Source organism: Cotesia typhae, unplaced genomic scaffold, assembly GCF_013202065.1.
Source record: "Cotesia typhae breed Kobodo isofemale line unplaced genomic scaffold, CoteBio_Ctyphae contig_48, whole genome shotgun sequence".
Lineage (NCBI taxonomy): Eukaryota > Metazoa > Arthropoda > Insecta > Hymenoptera > Braconidae > Cotesia > Cotesia typhae.
This window is the reverse complement of record NW_027423756.1, coordinates 2164963-2184390: the sequence shown is the minus strand read 5'-3', so window position 1 is coordinate 2184390 and position 19428 is coordinate 2164963. Positions and strand designations below refer to the sequence as shown.

The 19428-nt window shown below is 36.2% G+C and overlaps 2 protein-coding genes across 3 annotated transcripts in view; one reads left to right on the top strand and one right to left on the bottom strand.

Annotated features, from left to right (window-relative positions):
- LOC141529515 (patj homolog) overlaps nt 1-19428 on the top strand; it is a 769735-nt gene that overhangs the window by 34504 nt on the left and 715803 nt on the right. The window lies entirely within an intron of this gene.
- On the bottom strand, nt 8566-10462 carry LOC141529319 (uncharacterized). The gene is made up of 3 exons (XM_074245821.1): nt 10321-10462; nt 8801-10246; nt 8566-8706 (listed from the first exon to the last, which is right to left on the bottom strand). The coding sequence occupies exons 1-3, from the start codon at nt 10460-10462 to the stop codon at nt 8591-8593; spliced, it is 1704 nt and encodes a 567-aa protein (XP_074101922.1). The 3' UTR covers nt 8566-8590.

Below are 19428 nucleotides of genomic sequence, written 5' to 3'. Positions count from 1 at the left end.
CTCTTTGAATAAAAAGTTATTAATATCAATTCATATAGTCATGAATAATTTCCAATTTTTTCTATCAATAAATGAAATTTAGTATTTCATTTTTTTGATTTTACCAGTAATTTATACAATTGAAATTAGCTTAAGAGGGTGAATTTTTTCTAGTCTTGTAGTATTAAAATAATGCTGGTCGTCAGGAGTCTCGGGGGACTGCAGTGGCAATGGAATTAATAAGTCGTATGCCAATTAAAATTTGAAATAATTTCACGTACAATTTACTATGAAACATCTTTTGTTGTTACTGCGATTCGTCTCTGGGAAGAATTACCCAGTGAAATAATGAATGCAACTAATCTTGAAGAATTTAAGAATAGATTATTTGACTACTTGTTTAATTTAGATATTTAAGTTATTGTAAGATATATGATAGTTGTTCATCATTTAAAATTTAATATTATTTAAAAATTGTACGAAATAAACCGAAAAATATTAATTGATATTGTTTATTGTATTGATGTAGTATTGATGTTCCGCTGCGGTAAACAAAGTTGCCGTTTTCCGCCTTCGTCGGACAAAAAAATAGTATACAGCCCTTGGAAAGTAACAAAGAAAACCTTAGTTCACATGCTTGTTGATCTCGGCTTCACCTTGGCCAACAATTACATGTAATCTGAGGCTTTTCTTATTTTATTCCAGGGGGTGTAATATACTATTTCCTAAATCTTTAATCTTGATTGTTTTTGTATTAATATATTACGTTAAGTAGCTTATTTACTCAAAAATTTTTAATCTTAATTAAACAAATAGACTAGTTGAATATTTTTGAAAATTTCTTTTTATTATTTTATTGTCTTAGTGAAATAATGATTTAGAAAAAAAATTTTTTTTTGTTAAAAAAATTTTTTAATTGTTTATAATCGTTTTTTTCATTCATCCTCCATTTAAATTTTTTTATAAGAAATCATTTTGTTTATAAAAATCATCATTTACAGTTCTCAATTTAATTATGAAAGAATTTTTTTTATTTCAATTTACATTGTTTATTTTGTAAACAATTTGTTATAAACAACTCCCATTTTCATTTTATTTTTCTTTTCCGTAGATTTAAAAAATTCGGCTATGTGTACAAAGTTGTAAAAAAATATTTCTCTACTTTTTTATTGAATTTTAAAAAACTTTACCCCATCAAAGTTCAAGCAGTCAACTATTTTATCAACTTATAGATTGTTCAAAGTTCTAAACTATTGTTGATACGGTCTTTGACATCCAAGACGATCTTTTAGACAATTTGTTAATTTAGATGATAAATTTTTTATATTCTCGTTATCTATTATGGTTCAATTTTTATAAACATTTGTTCATAAAAAAATGCACAACTTGAATCTTTAAACGATTATATCTTTTAATCTATTGAAGTTACGGCTTTTATGATTGAAAAAATTTTATAGAGTAATAATTGGACTGCTCAAAAATAATTTTTTTATATTTTTAATTCCATTTGTTTATCAGTTTTTATTATTGATTCAAATTGTTACACGGTCAAGAATACATTTTCTAAATTTTACTGTCCTTGTTTTCCTACCTAACGCCAATAATTTATGTTGTTCTTGCTGTTTTTTTTTTTTTTAATTTCAGAATAACTTCTCGACTAGATTAATCTGTGTTCACCAAGAAGTAATTCTGCTATTTATAAAAACTCTTTCTTGATTCATAAGATAAAAATTTGGAATTCATTACCGGCTGATATTACAGTAATTGACTATTTCGAACATTTTAAGGAAGCTTGTTTTAACTTATTCTTGCAATCAATATAATTACCATTAATCCTGTGGTTTAATATGTTTGTGTTTCTAATTAATATCGGATTTTTTAAATTGTGTTGCGAACACTATATCGAATGTGAACTTGTCAATTATTAACTTGATGCATTGTTGATGGTCCTAAAGGAGCTTAAAACTCCAGGATCGAATAAAATTATTATCTATCTATCTATATATCTATCTATCTATCTATCTATCACGGAAAATATTTAATATAATGTAACAGCTCCTTCGCGGTTTGGGAATCACTGTGGAATCATTGTGAAATCGTCTTTATATATAAATATGTATAACCAAAAAAAATTTTTTGATTAAAAAAATTTTTTTTTTTCAAAATATATATTAATAAAATTTTTTTTTTTTTTTTCAAAAACTTTATGATAAGAATTTTATTCAAAAAAATTAATATTTATCAAACCAAAATCAAGTAATTTCTGATTTAAAATATAACAAAACGCTTTTGGGAATAAAAAATATACAGCAATTTGAAAAATAAGAATATTTTTAACATAGAAATAATTTTTGAAAAAATCTGACATGAAGTTTTTTGTGACATGAGTGATTTATTTATCATGATTTTATAATAATTCTTTCACTAAATCAGTGTAATCAAGCTCAAGATTTTAAAAATTACTTTGTCAAAACAATATTCAAAATTACTAAATTCTTATTTAGAAAATTTTCAAAAAATAGGTAAATCTTTTTTTTTACTATAGATTTTGGAAAATCGATTTTTCGTTAGATCTGGAGATTTTCAAGTCTTAAAAATCTATTCCGACCACTTTTCTGGTGACGTTCGTATGACTGTGTATATAATATTCTAGTCAGGATGTCAAAAATTATTACTCGGTAGGTCTTATTAGGTGACTGAATAGTAGTTACAGACACCGTCTCGGATAGCTTAACTGGTAGAGCCTTTGGCGCGTAACCAAATGATCCGGGTTCGAGTCCCAGTCCGGGCTGTCCGAATTATTATTTCGGTTACTGAAAAAAATTCCTACTGAGTAAGGTCCCCCCTCTCTCTTTATCCCATATTCCCCCAGTTCCCAAATTTGTCTATAATGACAAATATAGCTGTTACGTCCCCACCTGCATTCGCAGATGTCGCTGATAGCGAATACGCGCGCTAATTTGATCTCTAACAATTGTACAATAATTTCATAAATATTCATTTTTTATAAATATAATGTTAAATGATAAGTAAAGAATTCCAAATGTTAAATATTAAATACTAAATATAGAAATAGAAAATGATAAGAAAAGTGAAACTCAGCCAACGTCTGAGTAAACAAAATATTTTTAAGTTTACATTAACATTTTCTCACGAAGATTGTTAATGGAAAATGATTCATTGTAAGACAACTAGCGTTGAGTCCATAAGTATATTCGAGAACATTCGAGGAATATTCTAAATAAATGATGATAACGAACGCCTGCGTGTCCTGGACTCTGGAGTTGAGTCAGCGCGGATCATCTGAGTGGGACTCGGAGATGCCGCGCAGATCAACTCAGGAGAATAGGACATTCGGGGCCTGATACGCAACCCTACTCCCCTCAGGACGCGGCCCTTCTACGAGGAGATATAAGCAGGGTGCACGGGTAGTTCGAGGCTCTCTTTTCCGAACGCTCTTTTTGATCTCAAAGTTACGAACTTAAAGCTCTTCTCGATTAATTCTTGTCGCGAGACTATCAAATCAAATCACGTTAAATACTATTACGTACTACACGGCAGTTGTCAAACCACTCAAATTAAGAGTGTATTTTAAATAGTTAAATAAATCCATTTATTAATTAAATTCACCGAAGTTAGTTATTTCGGAGTTAGTTCGAGAACCTCTACTTATGACTCTGGAGGTCGTATCATCTTTATCTCCAGCTCTAGTTGTTCTACTGGTCATACCCAAACCCAAGGGGTAACCGGGACGTAACATAGCTATGAATTATGGCTATTATTATCATTATCTTCAGAGTTTACGAATTAAATAATTAGAAATTAACAGTATAATCACGGTTAATTCATTGTGAATTCACAGTAAATTCACTGTGAACTCAGAGTGACTTTACAGAGGTACCACTCTAAACTCACAGCATTACCACTGTGGAATTGCCATAAATCGATGGTAAAACAGCTGTAAAATACCTATAGAATGACTGTGATAGCATGATAAGATGATTGTGAAACCCCTACACAACCACTGTAAGATAATCATGAAGCTACAGTAACCGAATGGCACAAAATGATGGTGATTTCATCGTAATTTCATCATGGTCTCACGATCTTTTTACCATACTAGACTTAACACGCTCGCTTCGCTCGCCTTCATTCTTTTAAAAATCCCGCCACTATCTCAGTCGACAAATCAACAACCGAAAAAAATAGTCACAGAAGTGACGTAAAACGATACGACATCCGGCCATCAACTTTTTAGAAGAGGAATCTCACTAAAATTTCACTGTGATTTTACAGTGATTCCGAAACCGCGAGAGCTTTGCTTTTCTGTCCAATTGGCCCCTAATCAATTTATAAACAAACTAAAATTTTTAACAATAAATAACAATAATTATTAGGGCGCCACCAGGTTTATTATCACGGCCCCTGGAACCGGTCCAGAGCTGAGAAATCTTATCTTAGGGTAGAGAGAGTGGAGGAAGGTGCCGTTGAATAATAAAAGTTTAATTATCAATATATCGATATTTATTAACAATTAAATTTAACAAATTAAGCGCTCACTCACGCACACTATAATCACTTAGAACTATAGCCTAACTAACGGCTAACCAGAACCAACGAATTATTCTGTACAAAGACTGTAGTGCAACAGAGATCGTCTAGTCTAAACTAATAGCTAACCAGAACCAACTTAACACTATTAACACTCTCTATTACACATTACCCATACTAATCTTCACATACATAACCCATACTTGAATGACTTTATTTTTACTAATTTAAAAATAAATAATAATTAAATTGATTTACAATTATTTAATTAACATATTCAATTATAAGTTTCAATTAAACAATATTTCAAATTAACTACCGAATTCCAAAAAACTTTGAACGAAATATTCTCAAATTCTCAACTTCCGATTGTTAATTTTATTTCTGATCAACTAGATTAAAATTCCTAACTAATTTATTGTCGTGGTCTTAATAATACAACAGTAAATATTTAATTACAAGAGGTCTTAACATCTTGAATTAATAGCTTAAAATATGTAGACAAAGGTCTTAATAATCTGCCGACATAAAAATTGTTCTGTTCGAGAATTATTTTTGATAATTAGTTTAGTCTCAATAATAAATTTCTTTAAATCAATTCAGAAATTATTAATTTAAAATTAACGACAAAAATTAATTAATTGTGACCGAGTTATAAGTAAAAATTTTCAACATAAAATAACTAAACTCTTGGACTTAATGTCCACGCTGATAGAGATTAATTTTCAGAAATTAATGTAATTTTAATTTGACTAAGTCCACGAACTCAAGTTCAAAATAAATCAATTTACACGAAAAAAATATCTCGCATTATAAAATGTTTTAATTAATCTTTCTAAATTAATTGTTGACAAAATTTCCAGATAAAATTATAAATTACAAAAATCGACAAAACTCGATACACTCAATTTTCGGTACTAAAACATTCGCTAGTTTGGTTGTTATTGACCTTGGGTATTTGGAATTTACTGCGACGCAAAAATATATCGACGCTTGACCAAAATTCCACGAGAAAATACTTGTCGATTATTTTTCAAGCATAAAAATTAATCACTCGTTCTTGAATTACTTGTTTATAAACTATAAAAATTAAATGAATGAATTTTCAGATGTTAATTAATTTTATGGATTAATTTTAGTTAGTAAAAAATTCTTCCGAAGAATGTAGAAAGAATTTATCCCTCAAGGTTGACTGAGTGACTCTCGGGTATAAATCCCCATGAAAATTACTCAGTTCAAGATAGCGAACGTTATTAAATTCTGATTAATTAAATAATCGTCGATTAAACGATCAAATTAACAAATAAAAAGGAGAAGCAACCGAGTAATAGGTAAATCGCGGTCCACTTCTTTCCCACAGAGTAATAATTGATACCTTGACGAATAAAACGATGATCTAACTCACTAATCGAGGCAGAAGTCCTAGTTTTAGTTGGCTTCCTTCGTCTCGTCACTACTCCGGGGATCGGTCCTTCTTGATTTTCTGTGGCACTCTCTTTGGCGGTCACACTACTGCTCCCTTTTTCACTGTACAGCTCACCTATAATAACCCAAAACTACCCCCCCCCCGAACCTATTCTCGTTTTTAGGCCCGAAGATCGAGACGCGCCAGTGCTATGTCGAATAATTATCAATATCCGGCGACTTATCGATTTAGGGTAATTTTACCCTGTTATATTAACTTGAAATTTACAATCTATTCCAATGTATTGAAATTATCCAAAGAACTCTGAACTTATGACTTATTTATTAATTGCGGAAAATAGAAAACAATTCAATTTCTTAAATTTACTTAAATTCCCTTGAAATTTTCATAAAATCGTATATATATATATATATATATATATCATATATATATATATATATATATATATATATATATATATATATATATATATATATATATACAGGGTGATTCAGAATGACCTTCACAGCGGAAAACTGTAGACAGAGGAGACGATTCTAAGAATAAAGTTCCTGAGTCACTTTTCGATATTCTCAATAGTTTTTGAGTTATTCAAAATGTAAATTGACCAATCACAGACAAGCTTTAGGAATTAAAAAAAATAGAAAAGAATAATAAATAAGTTTAGCAACACTGACGACTTCAAGTTAAACGATATTTATTTAATTTGAAAAGTTCGATTTCTTACAGAAAAGAAACAAAACACGCAATTACAACCTAGAACGTATTTGTATATTTACTAGTCATTAATTAGTTATTTAATTGTCAATTTAAAAAAGTTGTAATTTGTAACTCCATTTTAAAGGAAACTTGTAGCTTTGCACCGAGAGGTGCTTGTAACTTTTTTCAGGGTAAATTTAGGATAAAATGTCATGAGTAGGGCCGAGAATTTAGTTTTTTTAAAAGAGAGAGACAGAAGATAGGCGTAACCAAGCGTTCTGATTGGTCGTAATAAATAAATTTTTTTTTGTTTATCGCTATTGAGTGGATACAGCAGCTTGAATAAAAAATAAAATTTAGATTGCTAATGCAACATGAAAATATAAAAAATATGTCAAAAAAAAAACAGGTTCGTGTGCAGATGTGAATGTGCTTGTAAACAAATACAAGTCTGTGCTGCTCAGATAAATAAAGAAAAGAATTTGAAGCACAGTGTTGTAACTAAAATGTTTAATGAAATAAATTAAAAGTGAACAGTGATAAGCTGGCGATTTCGCTGGAGATCGCGTAAAGGAATTGCTCCCGGTCTCACTAGTAATTTTGCTGGAGATCGCACTGACGGTCTTTTTAAAGGTCTCGCTGGAGGTCACGCTAAAAATCTTGCTGACGGTCTCGCTGGAGATCACGCTGATAGTTTTTCTAGAGGTCTCGCTGTCGGTATCACTGGAGGTCGTTTTGCTGGGAGTTGTGCTAATGGTATGGCTACCGGTCTCGCTGGTAATTTTGCTAGCGATCACAGTGACGGTTTCGCTCGAGATAACGCTGATGGTCTTTCTGGAGGTCTCACTGGAGATCAGGCTGATAGTCTCGCTGATGGTTTCGCTGGAAGGTCATTTCGCTAGAAGTTGTGCTAATCGTATTGCTGCCAGTCTCGCTGGTAATTTTGGTAGCGATCACGGTGATGGTATCGCTGGAGATTACGCTGACAGTCGTTCTGAGAGTCCTGCTGGAGTTCACGCTGACGATCTTTCTGGTGATCACGCTGACTGTATTTCTGAAGGTCTCGCTGGAGATCACGCTGGAGATCACGCTGACGGTCTTTCTGGTGATCATGCTGACTGTATTTCTGAAGGTCTCGCTGGAGATCACGCTGACGATCTCGCTGGAGATCACGCTGACGGTCTTTCTGGTGATCATGCTGACTGTATTTCTGAAGGTCTCGCTGGAGATCACGCTGACGTTCTCTCTAGAGGTTTCACAGGAGATAACGCTGACGATCTTACTGCAGATCACGCTGACGATCTTTCTGGTGATCACGCTGACGGTCTCTCTAGAGGTTTCACAGGAGATCACGCTGACGATCTTGCTGGAGATCACGCTGACGATCTTTCTGGAGGTCTCGCTGGTGATCACGCTGACGATCTCGCTGAAGATCACGCTGACGATCTTTCTGGAGGTCTCGCTGGTGATCACGCTGACTGTATTTCTGAAGGTCTCACTGGAGATCACGCTGACGGTCTCTCTAGAGGTTTCACAGGAGATCACGCTGACGATCTCGCTGGTGATTACGCTGACAGTTTTTCTGGGAGTCTCGCTGAAGATCAGGCTGACGATTTTTCTGGAGGTCACGCTGGTGATCACGCTGGCGGTATTGCTGGTGATTCTTATGATTACTGTAATATGGTAAGCAAACTAACCCGCATAACGTTTAGCGAGATGAACATCAAAAGTGTCAGTAAATAACCATTCGCAGTTAGTAGTTAAATAAGTATTTAGGTTAGTAGTTAAATAAGTATTCAAGTTAGTAATTAAATAAGTATTTAAGTTAATATTTCAGTTAGTATACAAAAATACTAATAATAATAATAATAATTTATAATAATAATAGATTCACATTCATTAACTTTTACAAAATCTCAAATTTATTAACAAAAGTTACATTAATTTATGATTTTTAGAATGCTTCAAATTATATAAAAATGAGGTCACACATTTATTAAATTGATCCGTCGTTAATTGATGCTCTGTATCTGAGTTCTGCAGAGTAAATTCTGAAACAAAATGGGGAATTCGATTATTTAATTATTTTTTGCATACCTATATTAACACTAAATCAATAGTTTTCTGAAAAAAATCAAAATTTACTTTCAACAGCACTCAAAATTCCAAATAACAGCGGATTTAATTTAATCTCTGTGAGTGTCAGACGTTTCAGTTGTTCTCTACCGATAATACTGAGTAACAACCGTCGAGTCATCTCTTTTGGTTTATTTATGAACCGTAAGACATCTTTCTTTTTGTGATACTCAATAAGGACGTTACGCCCTTCCATCAATGCAACCATGGCTCGGTTTCCAGTAGATGTTGAAGTTGAAGGAACAGCAAAATCACCATTAACAGGAGCAGCTGCAGCAACACTCAAAGTTGTCAATGTGCTTGACTTCGTTGTCAGGTCCATAGCAGAAACCACACCAATATCCGGAGATGTAGACGTGCTTCGAGTAGTTGTCAGGTCAAGAGCAGATACTGTTGCAATATCCAGAATAGGTAAAGGAGTTAGGGTAGCTGTGAGGTCAACAGTAGCAGCCACAGGAATATGCGGAGTGGTAGACGCGCTTGGAGTAGTTGACAGATCCAGAGCAAAAACTGCTGCAGTATCCGGAGTGATAAACGCGCTTGGAGGAGTTGTTGGATCCATGGAAAGAATCACTGCGGCAACCTCAGTAGTAAAGGAAGATGGAGTAACTGTTAGATTTTCAGCAGCATCCGCATCAACATCCAAAGCAGTAACCGCGCTTAAAATAGTTGGATCCATAGAAAAAACACCTACAATATCCAGAGCAGTAAAAGAAGTTGGAGCAGCTGGTAGGTTGACAGCAGCATCCGAAGCAGAATCCAGAGTAGTTGGCGCATTTGGAGTCATTATTGGGTCCATAGTAGGAATCACTACGACATCCGAAGTAGAAGCTGCTGGAATAGCTGTCAGGTCGACAGCAGGAGCCGCAGCAATATCTACAGCCATGCACGTGTTTGGAGTGATTGTCTGGTTAAAAGCAGAAAATGCAGCAATATCCGGAGTGGTAGATGCGGTTGGAGTTATTGGATCCATGGCAGAAACCACTACAGCAGTCTCAGTAGCAAAAGAAGATGTAGTAGCTTTTGGGTTGTCAGCAGCATCCACATCAACATCCAGAGCAGTAAGCGTGTTTAAAGTAGTTGTTGGATCCATAGAAAAAACACCTACAACATCCAGAGCAGTAAAAGAAGTTGGAGCAGCTGGTAGGTTGACAGCAGCATCCGAAGCAGAATCCAGAGTAGTTGGCGCATTTGGATCCATAGTAGGAATAACTACCACATCCGGAGTAGTAGAAGCAACTGCAATAGCTGTTCGCTCAACAATTTCAGCCGTAGCGACGGAATCAAATTGAAAATGATTCGAACTGTGACCTAAAGAATTGTCCACAGCACCATTTCCATCTTGAGAACTAGTAGAGCATTGAATGCAGGCATCAGTCATCAAACGATCATTTACGTAACCCGTAATGACTCCACACGTATTGACTATAAGACGTTTCAGCCAAACAATATCTTCTGTAAATCAACAACGAAATTCATATGAATAATCTATGATTATCAAATGATGACAATTATCGTTTAAAACTTACCGCTTTCTGCAATTAGAAAAGCCGTCACGTTTTGTCGGCCCCATCTAACAGTCACTCGATTAAATTCGAAACGCTTATTAATCAAAGTCGTTTGAATAACACTTGTTGCATTTTCCTTTGGCCAGAAAATTAAGGCATACATTGTGAGGAATTGGAAAATTACGAGAACTATGTAATATATTTCAAATACTCAGAGCAATTACTAGCGTATTTATTTGAAGAAACAAAAGACAATAACTCGTGACGGACTGCTAAATAACGCGAACTTTGCCGTTGATAAATTATTATAAAAAATTTTCTTTTCTCAAAAATCTTTTTTTGATTAGAGATTGATTTTTTACGAAATTTGAAGAAAAAAGTTCAAAAAAATAATTTTAGAAACAAAAAATTTTCTAAAAAAAAAGTTATTTTTCTTATTTAAATTTCTTAAAAAAATCAATCTCTCTGATTTGAAAAATAAAAATTTTTTTGAAAAATAAAAATTTTTTTGAAAAATAAAAATTTTTTTGAAAAAAAAATTTTTTTTCATTGAAAAAATGAACAAGGATCAAAAAATTGCTCATAATGGTGATTTTTGCGAAAACAAAGAATTTAAAGCTTTGGGATACTATGAAAACAAAAATCACAGCACTTTGAATTTTTCAGAGATCTTTGGGGACACTAAGGTTGGAAAATTACCGACGATATCCTCCGTTCATCCGTTTACCCCAAGTTATTCAAATATCCTTAATTATGCGAATTTTTTTCCTTTTTTTCAGTTAAAGTTTTCAACTCAAATAAATTTTTTTGACAAAAGCCATCCACGATATCTTATAGGTACTATCGTGAAGTTTTCAAACCCCTTCATTGATTTTCTATGCGATCATTAATGGCTGCTGATATTCCTTTTGATAAGTTAAACTTTATCGAATTTGTGAACTTTCTGGAAACTCACATGAAGAGAAAAATGCTCGACCCATCGACATTGCGAAACACTTACACTGACTTAGTGCATGAAAAAAAATTGCAACAAGTTCGGGACGAAGTAGGTGACCGTCAGCGACGGGAGAGACCGTCAGCGTGACCTCCAGCGAGACCTTCAGAAATACAGTCAGCATGATCACCAGAAAGACCGTCAGCGTGATCTCCAGCGAGATCGTCAGCGTGATCTCCTGTGAAACCTCTAGAGAGACCGTCAGCGTGATCTCCAGTGAGACCTTCAGAAATACAGTCAGCCTGATCTCCAGCGAGACTCCCAGAAAAACCGTCAGCATAATCACCAGCGAGACCTCGAAACAGATCATCAGCGTTATCTCGAGCGAAACCGTCACTGTGATCGCTAGCAAAATTACCAGCGAGACCGGCAGCCATACCATTAGTACAACCCCCAGCAAAATGACCTCCAGTGATACCGACAGCGAGACCTCTAGAAAAACTATCAGCGTGATCTCCAGCGAGACCGTCAGCAAGATTTCTAGCGTGATCTCCAGCGAGACCTCAAGAACGATCGTCAGCGTGATGGCCAACGAGACCTCCAGAAAGATCGTCAGCATGATCTCCAGCGAGACCTCCAGAAAGTCAGCGTAATCACCAGCGAGACCTCCAGAAAGATCGATTTAAGATCTAGTTTACCTAAATGATACGAAATGAAGTGAAATGAAGTGAAAGTTCATAAATTATCGAGAGAATTTATTATAAAAAAGTCCAGCGAGATGTCCGGCGAAACAGCCAGCGAATGTCGAGACAGCCAGTGAGACGTCTGGCAAGACACCTAGTGAGATGTTCACTTCTGAGAAATTCACAATTAATGAATTAAATTCTCGATGTAGCCACCATTTTGGTCGACGCAAGTTTGAAGACGTCGTAAAAGGCTTCGATGACAATTAGTGATCATCTCTGGCGTAACTGTTAGCAAAGCATCTTGAAACCGTTGTTGGAGTTCCATCTCACTATCAATAGCATGGCGATAGATCTTTGACTTCGAGTATTTAAATCAGGGGATCGTGGTGGCGAGTTGAGAATTCCTCCTCGACCAATGTATCGATTAGGGAAATGGGCCCAAAGCCAGGCTTGCGCTGCTCCAGATGTATGGGCAGGTGCGGCGTCTTGCTGAAACCACATTTCATTAAATTGCTGCTGGGTAATCCCTGATCGCAGACACAGACGACGTAAACAACGGTCCAAAAAGTCAGTGTACACGTTATGATCCAGGTTTTCTTGAAATTGAAAAGGTCCAACCTGTTTATTTGAATTAAAAAGGAAAAAATTAGAAACGAAAAGATTATTTTAGATAAAAGACTATAAAAATAGATGAACCTAGAATGGACATACCAAACATGGAGTTCCAATGTATAGCCCCGCCCCCATGTTCATTCAGAACCGACGTTGGTGACCTCTTTCAATTATCCGATGAGGATTTTCTCGAGCGTACCAATGGAAATTTTTGGAGTTCCAGTGACCTCCGCGCTGGAAAGTGCACTCATCAGTCCACAGAATTTTGTGCAGGATTTCTGGATCCGCAGCGTACATATCCAGAAGCTGTTGACAAAATTGCAGGCGAACAGGGTAATCCCCTGGTTCGAGTGCATTTAATTTACCTTAGTGTAATGATACGCGTGAAGTTTTTCAGTTTTTAACGTACGCTGAACTGTACTGTACGATAAGCCACTGCGTGCCACTATACCTCGAATACCGATCTCAGGATTCGCTTCGACGAGATCGATAATTCGATCCTCATTTCGAGGATTTCGAACTTGCCTTGCCGCTCCATTTAGTCGGTGGTTTGGTAAAGCGCTGCCTGTTTCGCAGAGGCGCGCAAAAGCTCCAAGTATAACATGAGCACCCGGACGGCGAGCATTCGGATATCGCGCACAGTATTGACGGACAGCTTCATTGGCGTTACAATTAGCCCGGCCGTAAAATAAAATCATATTGGCGTATTCTTGCGGCGTGTAATCTGCCATGATTTTTTTACAAATAAAAAAAAACAGGACCACAGTACAGATATACGACTGACTAAATGACAACAATGGGACAGAAACGACGAAACGATTTAAATTAAACGATGTAAACAGCTTTAAACTTCGACAAAAATAATGTTTATTGGAAATGACAGGATAGTAATAATATATTAAACTCATCTGAATACAGCTACTGACATAAAGAATTGAACAAAAAAAAACAACAAGTTCTGCTGCTCTGTTATTATCACAGTAATAATTGATTTAAAGAAAACCTACCCTTTGCATCCGCATTAAAGACAAGAAAAACCAGTAGAGTTCTAGGCCGAAAAACATTTAAAAATCCTGAAATATCGTAAAAACATTATATTTTTGGCCAAAATCAAAACGCGATGTCCGTAAAAGTGTGCAGAACGTGTTTGTTATTTTTTCTAGTCTTGCGTAGGTATATTGAATAATGGGCTGTACAGAAACAGAAATTTTCAGGTGATCTACTCAGCAAGATGTCCGCCGAGATGTTCAGTGAAACACTCAGCGAGATGTCCGGCGAGACGTCCAGCGAGACGGCCAGCGAGACGTCCTGCGAAACAGCCAGCCAGATAGCCGGCGAAACGTCCAGCGAGACGTCCCTCGAGACGTCGCTAAAAATCATTATAAAAACTTATTGTAATTATTATAACACTTACATTTTGTCTTCAGACTTCATCTGGAGCAGTCAGTCCGAGAACTTAGCAGAGGAGCAATCTCTGCTGGTCCGAGGCTGAACCTGCCAATTCCTTTTTAAAAAACCTATTTAATTGTTAATCAATTAAAATGGATACTTATTAAAACCTTCACCCAGGGTTGAGAGCGCTTATCAGCGTTCCACCCTGGTTCCTTTACCTAGAGCGCTAGCCAGCGTTCGGGTATTCTATCCAAAAAATATCCTAACTATTACCCCCAGGGTGAGAGCGCTTATTAGCTGTTCTCACCCTGGTGAAATCGCCCAGAGCGCTAGCCAGCGTTCAGGCACTCTACACATTACCTACCTGTAGGCAGGTAAAACAAAAGTAAAATATTAAAATATATATTTTATAAATAAAAATAGAAACATTAAATTATATATAAAAAGTACTTCGCGGATAAATCAGTGATATGACCCACCAGGAGACTATCGACTTCCTAACGAGGTCAAAATCTGGACATTTAAATAAATTTTTTAAATTTTCAAATTAATTACACCCAAAATTTGGGAACGTAACACCGAGCAAGCAAAATCAGAGATTTTTCAATAATGATTTTATGTATTGTCTATATCTATATTTTTGTCTGTTTGAAATTGCTTTTATTTCAGTAAGACAATTTTATTAGTTTAAAATTTTTTTTTTAATCTTAGTTGAAGTTTATATATTTAAAAATACGTAATTTATTTTGTCAATTCTCCGGAAGTTATATTTTTAATAATTGCATCATCTTGAATCGATAATGTTTTCTGTGAAAAGGAAAAGATAAAAAAAATATACAAACACGTTCTAGGTTGTAATTGCATGTTTTGTTTCTTTTCTGTAAGAAATCGAACTATTCAAATTAAATAAATATCGTTTAACTTGAAGTCGTCAGTGTTGCTAAACTTATTTATTATTCTTTTCTATTTTTTTTAATTCCTAAAGCTTGTCTGTGATTGGTCAATTTACATTTTGAATAACTCAAAAACTATTGAGAATATCGAAAAGTGACTCAGCAACTTTATTCTTAGAATCGTTTCCTCTGTCTACAGTTTTCCGCTGTGAAGGTCATTCTGAATCACCCTGTATATATATACTAGCTGATACCCGCCCGCTTCGTTGGGCATACAATAAAATTTTATGGTGTAACCTAGACGAAAAATATAAACAAAATGATTAATTTCAAAAAGATAATGAATATAAATTTTGAATTAGAGAAAAGTGATTGTTTGTGATGACCGGTGTTAGCAAGTATTAAATATATGAGAAAAGTATTTTATTATTAATAATCAATCAATCAATCAATGGGTCAGTTAGTCATTAAATCTGTCATTACATAGATTTCCGAATCACCCATGAGGTACTGTGTAGTAAGATGCGTTCCCATTATTTTACATGGCGGGTCCCCACCAGTAGGCCTAAACCATGTAAAAATTACCAACATGAAAATAAATATATATTATGATTTTTTTTTATTTTTTTAAACCCATTGAGTTATATTTTTTAGTAAATTTCACTATGATGTTCTTTATTTTTCATATATGGCAATTTTTATAAATATCAACGAAATTTTTATTTTTTATCACATTAATTTATTTCTTTCAATTATTACATTTAAGAACATATTATTATCATATGATTACTTATAATAATTGTTAAAAATATATAAAATCTAAAATAATGTACTTACATGTTTAAAACTTTATTTTAAAAATTATTTTTATTTATATTATATATATATTTATATATATATATATATATATATATATATATATATATATATATATATATATATATATATATATATATATATATATTATAATATAATAAACATATTATTATTATTATTATTTTGCTATTAAATGCTCAGGGGGGTTATCCCCGGAGTCCGATTCTCCAAGGGCCCAGCCTGAGCTCCATCCGTTACTGCTGGACCACTCCGCACAACAAGGCGGTTAGTGATCACAGCAGGCCAAAGTCATTTCCCTTAAGAGACGGAGAGAACCAAGTAAAACAGCCTTCTGCATCCTAACTGCCAAGATCACAGCTTTTGATGAGCAAGCTGGAACTTTGGCAAGTGAGGATACAAAAGACTGTTTCATCCCTCCTAGGACGCCAACAATCAGGACGACAAGCTTGACACGGTAACCTGGGTAAAGTTTGCCAATTTCATACAGGAGATCCTGATATCTTTGTCTTTTGCGCTCTTCTTTGGCTGAGATGTTATATTCAGCCGGGGCCGAGAACTCAATAACATAAATGTCACGAGTGGCCTTATCGAAGAGCACAATATCAGGTTTGTTGTGATCTATCCGCCGGGTTGTTGCAAATGGCATGTTCCAATAAATTTTGCAACTGTCATTCTCAATGACGAAGATAGTAGTACAGTACTCTCAGGGCAGCATTGTGACGCTGGATATATGCACCTCTCGCCAGCACTGGACATGCCGACAAAAGGTGCATAAGCGTCTCCGGATGTTGTCTACACCTCCTACAGGAAGTGTCCGGTAGCTGCACCTGGAGCACCTTGCTACGGTACTCAAGAGTGTTAATGACACCATTTTGGTAGGCAAATATGAACCCTTCAGTCTCGGACATCAAGCCAGCTGACTTTAAGAAGGAAAACGTCAGCTGGGTGGACAAGCCATGATCACGCACGTGTTTAAAGAACACGCTGTGCATGGACTTGTCCATCAGTTCGCCAAGGAGTAGTTTTTCCTCGGTGTTCCTGATGACGCTCTTAAATTCCTCCTTTCGGAGTTCCATAAGAGCGTTTATATCTCCAAGACCAAGGGTTCTTGCCGCATATATTGCTGCCTTATACAAGAATGACCCCTTATGTTCATTTTCATGTTTATGTACAATTTGCATAAGAAAGTCATCCTCGTCTGCAGTGAAATTGACAACTTCGTGTGTTAAACCCAGGACCAAACGGTCGTGAAGCCGCTCCAAACTCTGCAAACCTCTCCCACCGATGGATCGGGGGAGGTACAATCTGGCGACTGATGAATTGGGGTGCATGCTCCGATTCATATTGATGATCTTACGGGTTTTGATGTCGAGATCTCGTAAATCCTTTCGGGCCCATTTCAGGACACCGAAAGTGTATAGTAAGACTGGGACAGCGAGCATATTAGTAGCTGAGACTTTGTTTTTGCCGGAAAGTTCGGAGGACCAAATTTTCCGGAGTCTCCTAACATACTCGCTCTGGAGAGTTGCTCGGACTTCAGAAACCGCATGCATGCGGTGCTCTTCCATTCCTAGATATCTATACAACTCCCTGGCGTCTAATTGTCTTAAGACGCTCCCATCCACTAACTCGACATCATCACCAGTATCAGAGCACTTACCGCTCGCCAGATGTACGACCGCACACTTGTCCAACCCAAAAGACATTCCGACATCTCGTGTGTACTCTGCTACGATGTTGAGGGCCGCTTGTAGATGATCTTTATCAGCGCTATACAGCTTCAGATCATCCATGTAAAGCAGATGGGTAATCGAATAGTTTCGATCACCTGGAGGCCCCACAGAGTACCCACGAGTTTTACGGAGAGCAACAGATATAGGCAGAAGTGAAACGCAAAACAGCAGAGGGCTCAAGGAATCACCTTGGAAGACCCCCCGTTTATACTCTACAACTCCGGTTACGTGCAATGCATTTCCACTTCCAATTTGAAAACGCGTTCGCCAGAGCTGCATTGTACGCCGAATGCATTCCACTATTTCCGGATTGACTCCCAGGCATTTGAGTAGATATAAAATCAACTCATGTGGAGTTGAGTCAAATGCCTTGCGATAGTCAATCCAAGCCATTGACAGGTTGCGTTGATAGTAGATCGCATCTTGTAAGACGCATCGATCCACTATCAGGTTCTCCTTGCAACCTGACAGGCCTCTTTTACTGCCACGTTGTTCATATATCTGTTGCTATACAGGCTCTATCTGCTGCAAGATACGGTTATTTAAAATTTTTGTAAAAATTTTATAAACCGCATTCAAGCAGGTGATAGGCCTGACATTCTTAGGGTCAGACAAGTCACCTTTTTTAGGTATCAGTACGGTTCGCCCTTCTACAAGCCAGTTCGGAATCGGATCGTCAGCTCTAATGTATGACGTAAATATGCGGGCCAGATGGAGGTGGGTAGAAGTAAACTTCTTCCACCAGAAGACATTAATGCCATCTGGTCCCGGGACAGCCCAATTTTTGCTGCCATTTAGAGCTGAACGAACTTCATCCACACTGACTGCAGGGCTCTCTTCATCAGCATTCTGCCGACGGTGTTCCCGACAGAATGCTTTGAAGTCGTGCAGAGCTGGAGTATTGGCGTTCACGTTTGGTTCATCTCTATACAACTCAGTCCAAAAAGCTTCAACCCTCTCAGGTGTTGGATAAGTCCCGGTAACATCGGTCTTTGGTGTCAGAAACCGTGAAGGGCTGGATCGAAACAACGAGTTGTCGACCAACCACTTCAGCCTTTTCTCTAGTGACTTTTTGGCAGTCACTAGAGCCCGCAATTTATTAAGAGACTCTTCTTTGATGACAAGAAGAGTACTCTTGTTCAGTGTGTGATGAAGCCACCGAAGTTCAGCAACAATGCGTCGAATTCGGGGCGTGTATGCTTTTTGAGTTGTTTCGAACTCAATCACACACTGAATGCGGGAGACATGTTTCCGGGATCTGTCAATTTTGGAGGCAAGTTGTAAGATGCGCTGTCTCAACCTTGCCTCAATCGAGAGACAATGTCTCTCTCTCGGAAAAGCCGAAACTGCTGCACCATACGCAACCTGGCTCACAGTGAGCAGGGTGGAGTCCTCCAGGATGGTTGCACGGAGATCTTCGTTTATCGCGTCAAGCTGCTGTTGGGAGTAAGTTATCTTATTAGATATACACTACTGGAAAAAATTAAGGGATCAAAAAAAAATTCCAAATTTTTCGGTAGTTTTCAACAGGCCGTAACTTTGAGAGAAATGGTCGTACAGGAAATAAAAAAAAAGTAAATTGTAGCTCCAAGTGTCTAGTTTTTGGATTAGAACTTCAAAATTTTGTAGCCTCCGCGGTTTCTGAGTAATCGTAGAAAAACCAGCAATAAAAAAATTCTCAAAATTTTTTTAGTTTTTTTTTGGTCTACGGGCGTGGAAAAAAATTTTTAGCTTAACCACCATAAGGATCGGATACTTTGTTCATTTAGCTTTAATTTCTTTCTTTTTAAACACCTTGATACGTCCACTCCTCGCTGAGATATCGGTCTTCAAATGGAAAAGGATCTTTTTGTCTTTGATTATCGATATCTCAGCAACCAATGGTCGCACAGAAAGTTAAAGGTGGGTTTCAAGAACTTGAATGAATTCCCTTAACGACTGTCCATTGTTTTTTCGAAAAAAATTTTTCTTTCCGTCACATGAATTTGAAAATGCAACAAAAAAGGGCTTTTAGTGGTTTTTGGAAAATCAAGCGCTGGATC

Coding starts and splice junctions, on each gene's coding strand:
- LOC141529319 (XM_074245821.1), bottom strand. CDS start 10,462: ATGTATGCCTTAATTTTCTGGCCAAAGGAAAATGCAACAAGTGTTATT. Junction 10,247..10,320: donor TTTTCTAATTGCAGAAAGCG/GTAAGTTTTAAA, acceptor GTTGATTTACAG/AAGATATTGTTTGGCTGAAA. Junction 8,707..8,800: donor AATTTTGAGTGCTGTTGAAA/GTAAATTTTGAT, acceptor ATTTTGTTTCAG/AATTTACTCTGCAGAACTCA.